This window comes from Myotis brandtii, unplaced genomic scaffold (assembly GCF_000412655.1).
Source record: "Myotis brandtii unplaced genomic scaffold, ASM41265v1 scaffold668, whole genome shotgun sequence".
Taxonomy (NCBI): Eukaryota; Metazoa; Chordata; class Mammalia; order Chiroptera; family Vespertilionidae; genus Myotis; species Myotis brandtii.
Window position 1 is genome coordinate 1657516 of NW_005370597.1, and position 18820 is coordinate 1676335.

An 18820-nucleotide genomic window follows, 5' to 3' on the forward strand; every position below is an offset into this window, starting at 1 on the left:
CAACTAATTGATCTGCCTCTCTCACATCGATGTTTCTCTCTTTCTGTCTCTCCCCCTCCCTTCTACTTTCTCTAAAAATCAATGGAAAAATATCCTCAGGTGAGGATTAACAACAACAACAACAAAAAGAATAATATTATTCTTAAAACAAGGTCTGAGGGCTTTGCTGGCAAATGTCAGTTCTAGCACCTGTTGACTGTGATTTTGGACAAGTTACTTAACCTCACTGAGCGAGCTCATTTTCTCATCTGCAAAAATGTGCATTAGGTCATCATGAGGATTAAATAAATTATCTTGTAAAGACACCTGGCACATAGTTGGTGCTCACTAAATGAAAACCATAAAAAAGAGTCAAGGACCAGGAGTAACTAGAGAATGGAAGAAGAAGAAACAGTGTTTGTGGGCCAAAGCCACATCCATACATATATGCCTAACTTTTGGTTGAGCTCCAAGGACAGAGAAAGAAGTCCCTGACTTTGAGGAGGGAGAAGGCTGAGGGATTGGGTATTTTGTAAAAGACAAAAAGAGAAAGAGAGAGAGAGAGAGAGAGAGAGAGAGAGAGAGAGAGAGAGAGAGAGAGAGAGAGAGAGAGAGAGAGAGAGAGAGAGAGAGAGAGAGAGAGAGAGAGAGAGAGAGAGAGAGAGAGAGAGAGAGAGAGAGAGAGAGAGAGAGAGAGAGAGAGAGAGAGAGAGAGAGAGAGAGAGAGAGAGAGAGAGAGAGAGAGAGAGAGAGAGAGAGAGAGAGAGAGAGAGAGAGAGAGAGAGAGAGAGAGAGAGAGAGAGAGAGAGAGAGAGAGAGAGAGAGAGAGAGAGAGAGAGAGAGAGAGAGAGAGAGAGAGAGAGAGAGAGAGAGAGAGAGAGAGAGAGAGAGAGAGAGAGAGAGAAGAGAGAGAGAGAGAGAGAGTGAAAGGAAAGAAGGAAGGAAGGAAGGAAGGAAGGAAGGAAGGAAATAGAATCACAGAAAAGTTGCTCAGGGGCAGAGGGAGGCTTTAAGACAGTGATGGTGAACCTTTTGAGCTCGGCGTGTCAGCATTTTGAAAAACCCTAACTTAACTCTGGTGCCGTGTCACATATAGAAATTTTTTGATATTTGCAACCATAGTAAAACAAAGACATATTTTTGATATTTATTTTATATATTTAAATGCCATTTAACAAAGAAAAATCAACCAAAAAAATGAGTTCACGTGTCACCTCTGACACGCGTGTCATAGGTTCGCCATCACTGCTTTAAGAGTTGGCCAGGTGAAACGGGACTAATGAACCCTTGTCCCCTCCCCCACTGTGTGTGACCAAAATCATGTGAAGCACTCTCTTGTGGAGAAAACTGAATAGAGCCAACCCAGCACAGACAGAGGCAGAAGTCAAGAGCAGTTGTGGATTGATTACTCTTGGCCAGGATGGGCAGTGATGCTGGCACAAGAGGTAGGAGATGGGGCCTGCCTCCCTGGTCTCTCAATAGGTGAGCAGAGTCTTAGGAGTGCCTCCTGTCTCCGCTTGTTCCTAGCTCTTCTCAGCCCCTAAGCCTCTGCATCTCTTTCTCCCTCCCACCAGCCCTCTTTTGGGGAACAGCCTGATTTCTGTAGGCGGAGCATGACACCTCCATCATTCCTCCCTCTACTGACTCATCCCCAAGACTGGGGGTGGCAGAAAGTGCCAGGACCCTAGAGCTGTAGTCCCATCCAGATTCTGGCAGTTTAGAGACATCCTATCTTCTTCCCTCCTCCCCCCACCCCCGCTACCTCCCCTACTTTCAGCTCTGACTCTTGCAATTTCTACGTAAGAGACACCCACCTCCCCAAGACTCTTCTTGCCTTTCCATTGCCTCCTCCAGTCTCTTAACTCCAGTCTCCAGGAGCAGCTAGGTTGAAACAGCCTAAGCCCAAGGGAAGCAGGCACAACCCAGACCTATAGGCTCTTTCCTGGAGGAGGTGGCTAGGCAAGGTCTGTATCCCCATCCATGGCCAGGTCTTTGAGGGTCAGGGCCCATGATGTAGAAAGCCTTCTGAGCAACACTTAAAACAACAAGCCCTAGCTGATTTGGCTCAGTGGATGGAGCATCGGTCTGTGGACTAAGGGATCCTGGGTTCAATTCTGGTCGGGAGCGTGTGCCCAGACTGTGGGTTTGATCCCCGGTGGTGGGCGTGCGGGAGGCAGCCGATTGGTGATTCTCTTTCATCATTGATGGGACTGTGGGTTTGATCCTCGGTGGTGGGCGTGCGGGAGGCAGCTGATTGGTGATTCTCTTTCATCATTGATGTTTCTGTCTCTCTTTCCCTCTCCCATCCTCTCTAAAGTCAATAAAAATATATTTTTTTAAAAACACAAAACAATAACAACAAAATTATGTTACTACATGCTAAGTGCCTCACAAACTTTGCTTTATTTATTACTTCAACAACTCTATGAGGCAGATAGTATTATTACTGCCATTTTCTAATGAGGGGAAATAATTTGAGAGTAGCAGACTGGGGCTCAAACCCAGGACCCAGATATTGGACTCTTAACCACCAGACTCATCTGCATGTTGGGAATGGGGGGCAGTGTAGCACAGCTCTGAGGAATCTAGGACAGCACAAGCAATCCTGAGGCCCTCAGTACAGCTGCCCTGAAGACTAGCTTTGACCCTAGCCTTCTTCCTATTACCCATGGCTCTTGTAAACCTGCCCCACTTCACTCCTGAGGGTGAGAATGTGGAGGGCTATTCAGAGGATTCTTGTCCCCCTCAAAATCTAACTTCCTATTAAACTCCTAGGACAAACAAACATCAATGTGATTCTGGGGTGCCCAGAAGCAACCTAGAAAGAGGGGGAAAGAGTATTCTTTATAGTTACAAGCTGGCAGAAGGAGTCCAGACGCCCAAGTGTGGGGTTAGTCCAGGCTTGCAGACAGAGTAGACATCTGTCACACAGAAGAGGCACAGAGATGACCCACATGAAATAGAAATAATAACATCCTTAAATTATGTAGCACTTTATAATTCCTCGGGCACTTTACAACCATTTGATCCTCCAGCTGACCTCTGAGGACCTAAGGGGGCAGAAAGCATCTTTCATAAGCTGTCACCACCTGTCCAGTTTTCCCCAAGAGGGAGAAAAATAGGAGGCAGACAAGGCAGTGAGTGAGTTAACCAAACCCAAACCCCAGTGTGAAACTGATAGTTTTTATGGTGACTTTATCCTCAGACTCCTCAGAGATCATATTTTCACTGGATTACCACATTTCCATAATAGTGCAGGGTGAGGGACCCGGATAAATCTCTGCATGGGAATGAATACAGTAGAAATGTATTCTGACATAATAGTGCAGGGTGAGGGACCCGGATAAATCTTCTCTGCATGGGAATGAATACAGTAGAAATGTATTCTGTTGACAGACAGCAATTTATTTTACTACATTACCGCCCTTCAATTTAGGAGGAAAGAGCAAGGCTTATGAAGGGAGATAGGAAAGGAAGAAAAGAAGGGGAAGAGGAAGCAGCAAGATCTGCAATCTAGAAAGAGAGGAACTAATTACAGGGGAAGAGACAGGAAGAAAAGGAGAGCTTTAGGGAAAGAAGAAGGAAGGAAGGAAGGAAGGAAGGAAGGAAGGAAGGAAGGAAGGAAGGAAGGCTGGCTTTCTCAGCCGTCAAGAATTTAGTGGTGAAAGGGATGGAATGATTGGGGGGCAGCCCATAATAGTGGGGTGAGAAAGATTCAGAGGTCATTTGAGTGAGTGCCAGGCTCTCACCTTCGTAGCTGGTCAGGAGAAGCTGGGAGAGTAAGGAGAGTCACAGGCACAGGGCTCCTTTTGAATCCACTTAAGGTGTTATCAAAGGCCTGTCTGGACCTCTTCTCACCACATCCCACCATTCCATCCACCTGTATCAGAGAACAGATGGGCTCCAGGGGCATTGGGACTGAGCTCTAAGAATCCCTGTGTGGCTCAGTGGTTGAGTGTTGACCTATGAACCAGGAGGTCATGGTTTGATTCCCGGTCAAAGCACATGCTCAAGTTGCAGGCTTGATCCCCAGTGTGGGGCGTGCAGGAGGCAACTGATCAATGATCCCGATGTTTTTCTCTCTCTCTTCCTCTTCCTCCCTCTCTGAAGTCAATTAAGAAAAAAATAATAATCTCTGGGCCTGCATCTTTCTGATTAGGAGGCTTTGATATCAGTTCCTGCTCTGCCACTAACTTAGCTGGATAGTTTTAATCCCCTAAACTCTCAGCCTTGGTTTCTTTATTGGGAAAATGGGAATTTATTAATCCATCTATCCAACAAATGTGTAGTGATTTTATGCCAGGCAGTATGATATGGTATTGTCTATATAACAGAAAACAAGATAGATAATAGCCCTTTTCTTCTAAGAGAGCACAATCCAATGAAGGTAACCAAACTTCCTCGGAGAAACAGGCCCTGCCCACGCTAGGATAATAGTGATGAGAGCTCTCTCTGCCAGGCACTGCATTAAGTGCTTCCATGTATTAATTCCTATAATCCTCACAGCAGCCCCTGTGGCATAGCAGACCAGGTTAGCTACATGCACCTGTAGGCTCCCACAACCCTCCAGCACAAGTCTTTACTTTCCACACCATGTTGCATAGTCATGGGACCTTTGTATCATGGGGCCTTAGCTCCTAAAAGGAACAAATAAGTCTCTACGTAATACTCCCAGGCTTGCATTTCCCTTCCAGGGAACTTGAACCCTAAAGGAAGGAGAAAGAAAACAAGGGAGGGTGTAAAAGGCCAGATAGATGCTGGGACTCCCCTAAACATCTCCCCTTTTCTGCCTCTCCTTCAGTCTTAGCCTCACTATCCAAACAAGCATGTCCATTGGCCTGCTGATAGGTTCTGTGACTTCTGGCAAAACAATGAATAATGAAACCAATTTTACCATAGGGTAATTGATATAAACAAGAGTTAAGTTCCTATGGCATCTCATCAATGTTATGACGAAACGATTTTAATTGAGGAGCTACTGTGCTATGTCAAATGCCATTTATTTGAGCCATGCTACCTTTCTCTGCTCTCTCCCCTTTTGTCCCCTATCCCCCTCACAATGTACTCACCCTGAGCCTCTTCCCAACATCTGCTCCATGTCTCTGGAAGCTTCCTGATATTTGATATGAAGGCAGGTTTGAGGGTCCATTTTTGTCTCCACAAGAGCAGCTCATGTAAGGTGTGAAGAACCTGCATGCTCTTGAAATCACAGATGGTAGTGTCATGTTTAGTCTGTAAAGTGAGGTTGGGAGCAGTGGCAGATGAAGCAGAACAGGGGCAGGAACCAGACTTTGTAAGATTTTGCCCCACAGGCCATGGAAGCCATTGAAGAATTCTGCACAGGTTGGAACTCACTTCCCTTCCACTCAGCCTTCCTCATTTACATCCCTTTCTCTCTCATTCTTTCTCTCTCTCTCTCTCTCTCCCCTCACCTTACCCCACCCTCACCCCCACCACCCCATTTGGCTCATAGCAAAATCTTAATAACACCAAAGATTTATTGAGAGCCTTCACTAGGTAAACTTTCTGTTCACATTACCTCATTTCAACCTTTCAGCACTTATGAGGTAGACATTATTACTGTCCCCATTTCACAGGTGAGGAAAATAACTCCAGTAAGTGATTTGCTCTAAGTTACAAATCAAGAAAGAAGCAGAGCCCATTTTCTTAAACATTACACTAGTTGTTTTCTCTTTTGGAGAAAAAAAATTAGATATCTGTAGGAGGCCTTTGAGGTCTGGAGACAGAACAAAGAAGAGTGAGTGAAGAGACTGGACAATTCTGGAGGAGGAATTTCCAGGTTCTGATGGGACCCATCTCACTCAGCCTTGCTCACCTCTCTGTGCTTAGCAGGCAGCCCCTTCCCATCTCCAGACTCCCTCGCTTGGTCCACTTGCTTCCTCCAGTTCCCACATCCACCTTCACTTCCTTAGATACTATTTGCCTTTGTCTTTCAGGTTATGTATTTGATCAGAAAATGCCTGGATGGACCAGAACCCTCTGGAAACCCTCCAGATAATTCAGGTGTCTGTAGAGGATGATTTCCCCTGTCTTCCCAACTCTAACAAAAGAGGTCTGGTCTCACCCTGGGATTAGAAGGCTCATCAGCAAAGGTTAGCTCCTCCCTACTTCATCTCCCACGACTACCCCTCTGCCCTCTCTACAAGCTAAAAATACATAACTACATATGCTTCCCAGAACATGCCAAGTTCTTGAAATCTTTGGGTATGCATTTTCTCTCTCTGGAATGCCAGCATCCTCTCTCCCCCAAGTTTTCAACAGGAAAACTAATTATCCTCAGTCTCGACTCAAACATGACCTCTAGCCCCACCGATATTATCATTCAGGCCACCATTTCTTGCCTGAACTACTCCCTCACTGGTCTCTAGACTGCCACTCTGGCCCTACACCATCCATTTCCTACACTGTACCCAGAGTAATTTTTCTCAAATGCAAACGTGCCTGGCCAGTGTGGCTCAGTTGGTTGGGTATGGTCCCCTGCACCAAAGGATCACCAGGTTGATTCCCAATCAGGACACATGCCTGGTTGTGGGATTGATCCCTAGTAGGGCATGTGCAGGAGGCAGCCAATCTGTTTTGCTCTCATTGATGTTTCTATCTCTTTCTCCCTTTCTCTCTAAAAATCAATAAAAACATTTTAAATATAAATAAAATAAAATGCAAATTTGATCTTATCACTTCCCTTCTTAAAATTTGTCAATGGTTTCCCAAGCCCTCAAGGTAAAGGCATAATTTTTTAACCTGGCTTTGGCGGTTCTTCTACCCCACTCCCACCCACTCCTCTTGCTCAATTGTTACTCAATTCCTTGAAACTTGCCATTCTCTCTTGACCTTACATGATGTTCCCTTAGCCGGGAACTCTCTTTCCTGCCTTTTTCCCCAGCTGACTCACTAACCTTGCAGGCAGATCTCAGCCTAAACTCACCTCACCACTGTACCTTCCAGAATCCCCCATACTGGGCGAGCTGCCTCTGCTCTCTGCGTCCACTGTCTATTATTTCCCCAGGACAGCATTTATCCTCTTTGTTACTAACTACCTTTTTATTTACTCCCACACCCAACTGGAAGCCTACCTTATTTCCCACTATAACCCAGAGTCTGGTACTGGTGGGTTCTCCATAAATAATTGTTAAAGTAGTGAGTGAACAAAGCCTTCCCTGTCTTCACAGTGCAGACTCAGGCACCCACTGCAGCTTCTACAACTGCCATCCTCATAGTCACTATGTTGGATGATAGATGATTGCTTTTCTGAGTGTCCCTCTCTCCTTACGAATTGGGATGCTAATGTTTGTACTCCAGTGCCTAATGCAGAGCTCAGCATTCATCCTTCCATCCGTCCTCTCATTATTTTTAACAAATATTTATTAAGGCCCTGGCCAGGTAGTTCTGATGGTTAGAGAGTCGTCCCACTATGTCAAGGTTGCTAATTCCATCTCCGGTCAGGGCACATACAAGAAGCAACCAATGAATGCATAAATAAGTGGAACAACAAATCAGTGTTTCTCTCTCCCTCTTTCTTTTCTCTCTCTTCCTCTGTCTCTCTCTAAAATCAATAAACAAAAATAAAAACACACAAATATTTATTGAGTACTAGAGACTGTAAATGCAGCAGTGAATGAGGTAGAAAGAATCCTGCCTTCAAGCTCACATTCTAGGGGCAAAGATGGGTGCGTAGTGAGCCAGAGCTTCAGTGAATCTAATTCATACCGAGAAGCCCCTGCAGGCTTTCCTTTCCACAGCTACAAAGCAAGGAGCACAGACTCCAGTATATTTTCTCAGTGACCTCTAGACCTCCTCCCTTTGTCCAGGTCTCCTTGGGACTAACCATCAAGCAGCAGCAGCAGGAAGGAAGGGAATAAGGGTGGGAAGGCAGGCCTAGTGGGAAGGGTCCGAGTCCCTAAAGATAGGCAATGGTGCTACAGCCAAGGCAGTGTGGTAACTAGCTTTCTTCTTTTCTCTGGGGCAGAGAAAGAGAGATCCACAGAGGGAAAGACATAAATGGACAGAGATGACAGGGGAAAAAGGAAGGAGAGAGAAAAGGTAGAACAGAGAGCAGGAGTCAGAAATACAAGGACAGGGAAGGAGACTGAGGCACAAATAGAAGGTCTGCAGGACTGAACCCTGCCTGTGTTGCTGGGAGACGGCTCTGGGTATAGCTCCTCTTCTGGGTCACTGGAGGGGAAAAGGAAAAAAAAAGGGATTCCCTAGATGGTTTTCAGAGCCCTCTGATGCCAAAAATTGTCTCTGGTGCCATCTAGTCACCCCAAGAAGCTTCTGCAGGGGACCTGCCAGCCTCCAAACCAGGATATACTCCATCAGACCCTTGTGAGTAAAGGACAGGCAGTGATGAAAAAACAGTTGCTCTGGGTACGGCAATCTCTGATTTTCATCTTTCTCAGAAAAGACCATAGAAAAGACCCTGTGTTTGTCATGTTTCCTAACTGGGGCTCCAGGCTCTGCTCTCTGAGATACCCAATCTGCAAGCACAACACAGAAACTTCCCTGAGCTGGGAGCCGGGGAGGCTCCCACCACCCAGGAGCTCCCTGATGCCCAGCACAAGCCTCAGTTGCTAATAGGGCTGCTGCTCTTGCCAGCAGCCTCAGCTGCTTGCTCCTGAGGCTGTGATGCCATCTGCTGCTCAACTTAGGAAATTGGCTGACTCTGGTTGCAAAACCAAGGGGGAGCCTTGCCAGACTTGAGCAAGAGGCCTGCTTAGGTCTCAGGAGAGCCATGTCTTCATCTCTGGACAGAACCAGTAGTGGGTCTGAGAGACAGAACAAATGCTCTGTTCCCTGTGATCATTTTTTTAGACTAGGCAGGATGCTTCTCGTTCACAAAAAGGGTCCCCTCCCACATAGTACAAGGGTTTATCTGTGTGACCAATAGAATATGACAGATGTAATGGTATGTAACTTCCAAGATTAGATTATAAAAGACACTGGCTTTCTTCTCTCTCTCTCTCTCTCTCTCTCTCTCTCTCTCACACACACACACACACACACACACACACACACACACACACATCACTTGCTCTGGGGGAAGGCAGTTGCCATGTCATGAAACTCCTTTGGAGAGGCTCATGTGGTAAGGAAGTGAGGGCCTCTGTCAACAGCCACATGAATGAGCTGGGAGGCAGGGCCTCAGGCAAGCCTTCACATGGCTGAAGCCCTAGCAGACAGCCTGACTGCAACCTCTTGAGTGACCCTGAGTCAGCTCAGCTGAGCTGCTCCCAGTTCCTGACTCTCAGGAACTGGGTGAGATAAATGTTTAAAGTTTGGGGGTAATTTGTTATGGAAAAACATAATAAACTGTCATGGTATTATTACATCATGGCATATCATCTGCATTATATCACTTCATTTCCTTATGAGATCTGGCATCTGGATCCCAACCTCTCAGTCTCTTTAACCTCATCTTTTACCATCCCATTCTCTCCCCAGCTTAGCCTCACCCTAGGCTCACTCTTGCCTCAGGACTTTTGAATATGCATTTCTCTCTGCTGCTGCCCCCTCCCAGCTACCCCTCTACATGATCACTCCCTTATCTCCTTCAGGTCTTTATTCACATGTAGCCTTTTCAGTGTAGCTTTCCTTGATCCTCCTGCACCCTTAAACTGCAACTGCCACATCTGCCTATCCTTTTCTCTACTTTATTTTTAGTCTTAGCCCTTATGATAACATACATAATAAAATACAGTTTACATAATTATCTTATGTCTCTATCCCCCACTAGAATGTAATAAGCTCCATGAAGGCAATAATTTGTGTTTTTGTCTATTTTTGTCACTGCCCTATCCCCAGCACCTGGAATAATGATAAGCACATAATAGATGTGTAATACATATTTACTGAGTGAGAAAAATGAATGTCATAATTCACCAAATATAGTATGCATGTCTTCTATATTCCATATCATATATCACATGCCATATTATGATGTCACATACATATTATATTTAAATGCAGAGCAAGGCAGTGCAGGGAGACTAGAGTTACAATGAGAAGACCTGGCTTTGTTGCTTGCTGGCTAGCTATGTTACTGTAAGTCAGGCATGTAACCTCTCTGAGCCTCAGTTTTACTCATCTGTAAAGTGAGATTATTATTTTAAAAATCAATGAAAAATATATTTTAAAAAATTTTTCTTAAAAAAGAAAGGAAAAGGATGGTGAAGGAGTAAAGGACAACTAAACTCATCCCCTTTGAAAAGAACTCTGCAGAACAAAGGCAACCTGAAATTTCCTAGGGGTGGAGAGGAGGTTGGGAATCCAGGAATTTTGGTGCTGACCGCTGAGCTAGCTGAGCTGGCTTATTCCTTTGAATGTTGCCTCTGCCACTTTCTGCAGTTGAAGCTCAGCCTTCCATCTCATCTTCAAAGAACCTCTGATTGAAGAGATTTCTTCTTTATCAGGAAGGAGGAACCAGGTAAAACAAATCAGCAGCTTCTCAATTTAGTGTACTTATTAAGTGCCTGAAATGGCAGCTGCCATTTTTCCTTTTCTTGTGAGCAATGAGCCTTCTTGGCAGCATTCATCTCCCCAGAGCATGCCTGGCTTGGAAAGAAAAAGAATTTAGCAATTCCTCTCATAAAGATTCCCTAGGCTAAATGGGACATGAAGAGGTTGGCAGGTTTATTCTTGAATTCAAGATATGCCTGCCTAAGCTCAGTCCAAACAGCTACTTTTAGAAAAAAAGATTCTGGGAGCAGCCGCGTGAGGGTGTGAGGTCGGCCTGGTGAGAGGTCGGCCTGGTGAGAGACAATGGCCAAGAACAAATGGAAAGGGCAGAAGCCCAGGAATGTGTTTCACGTAGCCAGTCAAAAACACTTTAAGGGGAAGAGTAAAGCAAAACTAGTTACCACGAATCTTAAGAAGATAATCATTAAGAACGTTGAAAAAATTAAAAGAATGAATGAAGCTTTTGTGAACATACAGAAGGAGCTTGCTCACTTCTCTCAAGGCCTTTCCCTCGAACCTCTGCAGAAACAGCTGGCTCTTCAGCCGAGTCAGGAAAACAGACCAGTGAATGTTGACGAAGCTACGAGATTAATGGCTCAGTTGTAATGCACCTGGTGATGCATCAGATTCCCCCAAAGACCAATAAATTAAATGCTTTATACAAAAAAAGAAAAAAAAAAGATTCTGGTCTGGCTGGTGTGGCTCCGTGGTTGAGCACTGGCCCACGAACCAGAGGGTCAGGTTTCCATTCCCCCTCAGGTTACCTGCCTAAAGTCAAACAGCTAATATGTAAGTGATGAAGTTAGAATCAGATCCACATCTGACTCCCAAATCCATGTTCTCCCTACGCAGGAGACTTGTATATATCACACAGAAATCTAGGTCTTAGTTTCCTTGCATTCTTGGAATATATTTCGTTTATTACCTAACCCCACAAACATGCTAAGATTCTGGCTATTTTTTCATGACCATTTACTGCAGGGTAAATTAGCATCAGAAAGGTGCAATTAACTCTGTTAAGGCTTTCCTGTGATCAAATCTGAATTCACTCTACCTGATGTTCACCTGCCTCATCAGACTGTAATCTCCATCATGGTAAGGACCATGTCTGTCTTATTCATTACTGTATCCCTCCTAGTGCCTAGTGTCTCAAGTTCTATAAAGCAAGATAAGAGAACCCGAGACAAAGGTTAAAAGGTGAATATTTATTTTAAAAACAAGCAAGGAAGAAGTGAGGTAGCCAGAAAGAGAATGAAAGACAGTAAGATACAACTCAGCACAAACAAGCAAGATAAATATAGCCTCTCGCCAGTGTCCTTTTAAAATTACTTTCTATATTTGAGCCTAAGTGACAAGTGAAATCTCCTCTGTAATTTCCCATGTGTTCAGCTAATGAATTTCCAGCAAATGGTTTCAGTAATAGAGGGCCAATTTGGACATTGTGGAGCTGGGGATGGTGAGAAAATGAGGGGTATAGAAATAGACTAACTGAGTCTAGAAACCAAATGAAGGGGTGATTGGAGGCATGTGAGGAGGAAGCCAAGTCTTGGAACTTGCTCAACATCAAGAAGGTTGGGAATTGGTTTTGCTCTAGCTGATGTCACCATGATGTTTCCCTAAATGCTATAGAGGGAGTTTAGAATCCCAGGATGCCCTGCCACTATTCTTTGTACCACATTGCCTATCTTGTAAAGAGCTGTACTTGTTTATATGGAGGGCATTATATTAATAATTTAATTTCAACCATTGGAGGGAATGAAGAGACTCTGGCTCTTTCAGGTTTATATACCTTTTACACAGTAGGTACACTATAAATGTTGAACCAAATAATTATGAGGGAGTCAATCATGAGGGAGGGAAAGTATGGGGAATGCACAATCTACCCCTTTACATCTGTTTGTGATACCCACACAAATGATTACTTAAAAATTGTTGATTGAGTGTGACAGAACAATTATTAAATATTTCTCTACTGGTGGTTCCTGTTCAGGAAGGAGAGGAAAAGGACAGTCTTAAGAACAAAAGGGCCCAGCTGGTGTGGCTCAGTGGTTGAGCATCAACCTTCATAGGAGGTCACAACCAGGAGGTCACAGTTCAATTCCCAGTCAGGGCACATGCCCGGGTTAAGGGCTCGATCCCCAGTTTGGGGCATGGAGGAGGCAGCCAATCAATGATTCTCTCTCATCATTGATGTTTATCTCTCTCTCTTCCTTTCCCTTCCTCTCTGAAATAAATAATATATATATATTTTTTGAAAGAACAAAAGGCATCAAGGAAGGAAGCAAGAAGAGGATAAAATGGAGGAGAAAGTGAAAAGTGGGAAAGCAGGTTGGGGACCTAGTGTCCCTTGGGGCCAACCTTTCCATTATGAAGCCAAACTCAGAACTAAGGGCCTACCCTAATCCTTTGCCTTTTATCTGGTTGCACTTTTTTCTGGAATTTTTCCTTTTCTTTTTTGTTATTATTTGTAACAATCTTGTCTTCAAGAATAAGAAACAAGCAAAAAAGTAGTTGATATTATAGGTAAAAGACCATATAAATCAACTCACCAAAATGAATTCAGAATTAAAAGGATGGAGGTTAAGAAGTTTGAATAAAAGCCCTAGCCAGTTTGGCTCAGTGGCAAGAACGTCAGCCTGTGGACTGAAAGGTCCTGAGATATATATATATTTACAGTTGAGTAAGAAAAATCTTTTTTTAAAACTAGAAAATGAAAAAATCATAATCTAGGTTTTCCACTAAGGACACTGCATGGCCTATTCCTAAAAAAAGGTATCCATCTTTTTAATATAACATGAGAACATGGCCTACAGCTCAGCCTTACTCATAATGGTTGGCCTTCCCTCAACACAATCCTGCCTTCTACCTGGACTAATCTGTGAATCTAGTTGTCATCAAGTCATTGGTCCTTCTAACTGAGGCCTTAGTTTCTCCCTAGCCTCAATTAGTTCCTGTCTCTTTAAAGCACACATGCATGCATACACATAAACCTCATCTTTCCTTTTCATGAATCCTCAGGATAGCTCTGCCTTCTCCATTTTGTGTGTTTGGAAGGAATGAAAGCAAAATATATGAGATGCCAACGTAATTTCTCCTTTAGCAGAGCTCCGAAGGACAATTACCCACCCAATCTGCCCAGTTTTATAGCTCTCATAACCCTCCTTTATGAACACACTGTGACAGCCGGATGCTGGCATTGATTATGGCAGCAGTCTTCAGCCACATTCCTATTTAACTGCAAAGCAGAGCTCCTGCCTACCAAGCCAGCACAGCTCATGTGACTTTTTTAATTACTGTATTTATGTAAGCCTTTTTCCAACCACAGCCTGTGTCCAACTCCCATCAAAACTGGAGAGGATCTGTGCTTGCCACTTCTCTAGTGGCTCTCTGGCCTTCTGGCCTAGGGTCTCTTGTAAAATCAATTTAGGGCTCTGGGCTTTCTCAGCAGAAGTCTGTGTGCATAGGAAGCACATTTTTTTTTTTTATATTTTTATTGATTTTTTAAAGAGAGGAAGGGAGAGAGATAGAGAGTTAGAAACATTGATGAGAGAGAAACATCGATCAGCCGCCTCCTGCACATCCCCTATTGGGGATGTGTCCACAACCCAGGTACATGCCCTTGACCAGAATCAAACCTGGGACCTTTCAGTCCGCAGGCCGACGCTCTATCGGTCTGTGTGCACAGGAAGCACATTTTTTTTCATTATGAAAAAGCTGAGAAAAGATAATAAAACATGTTGGCAGATGCCAAGGGCAGTGGCTCACCTGGCACCGAGATAGATCAGCAGAGCCTGTAGAATAGGAGATGGAGGGGGCGGGACAGCGAGAAAGAGGCTCCAGAATTTGGGGTATGGATTTAGGAATTACTGCTGCTGAGCCCTTGCCCCTCTGGGCTCCAGCTTCACCAGCTGTTCAGCAGGATAGAATCATACTGACTTCAGCTAGGTGGGGAAGGAAGTTTTAACGTTCAAAGGAAATGCTGGTAATTTGGTGAGCAATCTGGCCTCTCTGGCTGAGTGTGCCACGGTGCAAGTCTGGCAGGGAAAGCCAGTGCTCTTTAGCTGCTGCAGCTCGGCTAAGGATCCCACTGCAGGCGCCAGGATGTAGTCCCGCAGGGTTAGGCTGTAGGAGTGAGTGACAAGCATAATCTACCCGAAAACCTCCTGGAGAGATTCTGAAAACCAAGGTGACCTTTGTGGGTGGGCGAGCCATTAGCCGAGTGAGAGCGCTGCTGGAGAAAGGCAGAAAGAGGATCTGCGTGGGAGATGGGAAAAGCGTAGGTTGAGCCTGCAGGAAAGGAAAGGCGCCATACGTGTAAGAACCGGCGTCCCGGGGGCGCTCAGCGTGGGTAGGCAGGACACACGGCTGCACCAGGACACACCAGGTTTTCTCCTTGGCAACTCCAAACCCAGCGCCCCTTCAACCCATAAGTAACAAAGGGGATGAGAGTCAAATAAATGCAGCCCTTGTTAGAATTCCTACCCTTTCTCTTCTGGGGTCTAAGTCCAATAAGGAGTATGCTCATCTATGCCTCGGCATTCGCATTTTTCCAATTCGGTCTTTCCTGGGCGGGACTTCAGGCCTCGCCCACTGGGGCCCCGCCCCGGAACCTCCCCGGGGCGGGGCTCTCCTCGGCTCCCGGCTTCCCTTTCCTCCTCGGCCCCTGCGGGGACTGGAGTGTCCCGGCCGAGCTCCGAGCTCCGAGCTCCGAGCTCCGGGCACGCGGTGAGTAAGGACCAAGTCGGGGGAGGCCTTGGAGGTTTACCTGCCGGGACAAGAGGCAGCGGTGGGGAGGCTTCTTTCAAGGCAGGAGGCGAAACTGGGGTTCGTTTCCTCCTGACCCCGGATTTGGAGGGCATCTTGAAAAGACTGTGGGAGTTCGTAGCCCTAGGGTCGCCCCTTGTTTCCTACCATCCCTCTTGTCCCTGGAGAGTCACATAGAGTTGGTCGTGGAGAGCCTAGCTCCCCAGGCACGAGGGCCAGGGGCTTGGGTAAGGTGGTGAGGAACACGTGGCCGGTGGAGTTCCGGCAGTTCCTTCAACCCAAGGCCCTGAAAGGGATTAGTTTTTTGACCTAGACAGTAAGCCCCCTGTAGTTACTTTTTGCTCTAAATCATTTAGAGGCGGTTAGGAATGAAATTAGAGATGGCTGGGAAAAGGTATGGTCTTAGATACACTAACCTGAAATAAAGGTAAATTATAAGGGTGAGTTGGTTGGGAATGTTTATTAGCATTCTTGCAAACATCTTGGTTTTCAACCAATAGTCGAGGATCTTTGGCAGGAATGTCAACCTGTCTCAAGTTCCTTTCACATCCAGTACTGAGACCAATTACTTTTCTGAAATACTGCTTTTATAGTTCTTAAAGAGACCCAACAATCAAGGCCCTCCTCAACTTAGTTTTAACTAGCCTTCCAATTTCCCCTCCCAGGGTGACTTTTCCCTTCTACTCACTTGTATCCATCATCTCCTTGACTGTAATGTAACTCCTGATAACAGCAAGTGTTTATTGAGTGCCTGTTCTATACCAGATATTATCCTATGAGCATAATTTATATTCCATTTAAGTCTCCCATCCACCTTGCATACAGAGTACTATTAATAACATTCCTATTTTACAAATCAGGAGACTGAGGTAGAGACTTAAGTTACTTGCCAGCTGTTTATTGGCTATTAAGTTTCCTGATACTTATTGACCAGACCATTGATTTGATCCTGTTGAACTGCTGAGGGACATAAGTAACAATAACATGTGAAAATAACGTTAACCAAGGGAAAATTGTTCTATTGCCTGTTATTGTTTCTGTAGCTCAGGCCTCACATAGTTACGGGGTTTGGGGGCCTGGGGTCTTGAACCCCACACAAGTGTTCACTAACTATTGGCTGACTAACCTGGAGTGTTTTGATTGCAGTTGTGGACTTTGGACAGATGCAGTGTCAGGTGAGTACAACTGCATTCACCTACCTTTGGCCCCAGCTGTAGGCAGCTGCCTAGGTTGCCTTATACCTAGGCAAGTGTTACACTGCTGGAAGAACAGCAGCCCATAGCTGGTTGGCATTCTGGGCCTGGTTCATGCCAACTTGGTTGTTAACTATACCAGGATGCCAGCATATGTGCTTATCCAATCTGTAAGAGCATGACTTTGCAGGGAAAAACCTAAAAATCCAGACCTTTCTAAGTGGTTCTGGTGCAATAGGTTTGGTAGTATGAGGTCACTTGAATCACACATTGGAAACACAAAAAGTAATCAAGCCATGAAGGGATGTATAAGTAGAGAGAAAAAGTCAGGCTACCAAGTACTCAGGGGGCCTTATACAGGCAGGAAGTACATGGGATTTTTGCTAATTACTCTGAAATAAAATGTCATGGCTCCCACTCCCCCACCATACAGAGCTAGTCAGGATGATCCCTTTGTGGAGGGATTTCATAGCTGTACTTTGTATGAGAATGCCTTATAGGAAAATGTTGATGTGAATTTGCTTTAAAATTATGGGCATTCTTCTCTACTTCATTAATAAAATATAAAAATAGCAATTGATTAAGGGGCTCTAGACACTTGGCCTAGCTACAACCGTAATAATTACTGGTTTAGGCTGACCAGATATTTGTGGTTTCTTATTTCAGCGGTGAACAGAGTTGTTGCCTTTTTGGAACAGTAAATCTTGAGCCCCCTTGGTAATGATTTTGTTTTGGAATGCTAATTTTCTGAGAAGAGATCATTCTCCGTTCTAGGCAAACACTTTTCACTCAGGGTGATGCAGGGGATTATCCATTAGAGCTGACTTAGTTGCTGCTTCTGTGAAAAGTGACTTCCTAGTTTCCATAGGAGGAACTGGTGAGAATGTTGGGGAGATGGGGGAGTTATTTATCAAAGCTAGTTTTGTTCTATCAATTGGCTTCCCCTTAAAAGGATTCCCTTAGCTGAATGCTTTTTTTTTTTTTTTTGAATACTTCAGATGTTCGATGTGAATATGCCTTTTATATATGGGGTCTTAAAACTAGTGATATTTAGAGGGTTTGAGGAATGGTTAGTTTTAATGGTAACATGGCCAAGAAAAAGGCAAATAATGGGAAGTAAAATAATTCCTGTGAATATAAAAAAATATAGCAAATTATAAATAGCAGGTGGCATTCTATTTACATCTACAGAAGTGTCACCTTAAGAGCTGCTGTTTTAATCTGGGATGTTGAACAGTGAAATTTTTTTCTTTTTAGGATGACTTGAAAGTTGGGCATCCTTGGCCCTCCTGAATAGAGGAAATTAGTGGCAGGTGGACAGTCTGTGTATGGAATTTCAGGTAAACGTCCCTATTCATCCCAATATTGCCTATGTGTCGGGCCTTTTGTTAGTCGTTGTCCATCAGGAAACATTGGGAGGCAAAGGCACCTATATGTGTCCCCAACAAATTCAGCCTGAGTAGGATTTTGATAGTTGTGGTCTGAAGGCATGTAGCATCTTTGAGATTATCTGTATCATTCCATCTGAGGAATTTATAGGGAGATTGTACATTCCATAAGGGAAAGGATACTGTATCTTACCTTGTTCACTGCAAGAACCCAAGCTCAGTGCCTGGCACATGGCAGAAACTCTCTGAATGTTGGATAAAATGACTGAAGGCATGGCAAAGGGATTCTTGTTTCCTATTCATTTAAAGGATTTGGCAGCATGGTCTTCAATCAGTGCTTCCAGGCCTCTGTTTTGTAGTCAACATTTAATTCATGGGGATACTTGTATCCATGTCTTCTGCCTGGGGTGCCAGGGTATCTGAAACAAATAAAAAAGCTGTTTCAGGAATTATCCAGCGGTTGTCAGCTATCCAGGCTAGTGTGATGCCTTGGATGGTGTTACACTGTTGGAAGAGCAAGCGCTGCCTTTAATGAGGTCTGGCTCCAAGCACTGTTTTGGTGTTGTGGCCGAGTACCTTTGGGCAGTGTTTTGCACCTTTGAGAGAGTGGAATAACTCCTCCTGTGGAGTTAGTCCTAGTCTGGGTGCGAACAATTTTTTAAAAATATATTTTTACTGATTTCAGAGAGGGAGAGATAGAAACATCAATAATGAGAGAGAATCTTTAATGGGCTGCCTCCTGCATGCCCCATACTGGGGATCGAGCCCGCAACCCAGGCGTGTGCCCTGACTTCCCGGTTCATAGCTCGCTGCTCAACCACTGAGACACACCAGTGGGGCCAAACAATTTTTTTCTGTTAGAAAAGGACCCCTGTTAAGGACAGCCTGTCATTCCTTTTCTCTGAATTCTAGGTGCCTTCACCAGAGAAACCTGGCTCCATCGGAACCTCAAATGTGTATGTAATCCTTTTGTCATGTAGGTCCTAATTAACTTGCTTCAGCTCAGATGGGGGGTATGAA

The 18820-nt window shown here is 44.7% G+C and overlaps 1 protein-coding gene and 3 long non-coding RNA genes across 12 annotated transcripts in view; 2 read left to right on the top strand and 2 right to left on the bottom strand.

Moving 5' to 3' along the window:
* Window positions 1–4605: 4605 nt before the first annotated feature.
* Window positions 4606–15019, bottom strand: LOC106723877. The gene is made up of 3 exons (XR_001359616.1): window positions 14938–15019; window positions 5049–5211; window positions 4606–4685 (listed from the first exon to the last, which is right to left on the bottom strand). It is a non-coding gene; the product is annotated as an uncharacterized LOC106723877 (long non-coding RNA).
* Window positions 10717–11135, top strand: LOC102262144 (uncharacterized protein C8orf59 homolog). Its single transcript, XM_005881029.2, has one exon. It carries the CDS (start codon window positions 10759–10761, stop codon window positions 11059–11061), a length of 303 nt encoding a protein of 100 aa, XP_005881091.1. The 5' UTR covers window positions 10717–10758; the 3' UTR covers window positions 11062–11135.
* Window positions 15020–15083: 64 nt separating the features above from the next.
* Window positions 15084–18820, top strand: part of LOC102262766 — a 20063-nt gene continuing 16326 nt past the window's right edge. For all 9 annotated transcript variants that reach the window (XR_001359609.1, XR_001359614.1, XR_001359608.1 and 6 more), the window contains exons 1-4: window positions 15084–15180; window positions 16366–16394; window positions 17670–17752; window positions 18713–18756. This is a non-coding gene — a long non-coding RNA (uncharacterized LOC102262766). The remainder of the gene's footprint in view (window positions 15181–16365; window positions 16395–17669; window positions 17753–18712; window positions 18757–18820) is intronic.
* Window positions 17762–18820, bottom strand: part of LOC106723876 — an 18312-nt gene continuing 17253 nt past the window's right edge. The window contains exon 3 of the long non-coding RNA XR_001359615.1: window positions 17762–18219. This is a non-coding gene — a long non-coding RNA (uncharacterized LOC106723876). The remainder of the gene's footprint in view (window positions 18220–18820) is intronic.

Excerpts from the sequence above, each read along its gene's own strand:
- LOC102262144 (XM_005881029.2), top strand. The coding sequence starts at position 10,759 with ATGGCCAAGAACAAATGGAAAGGGCAGAAGCCCAGGAATGTGTTTCAC.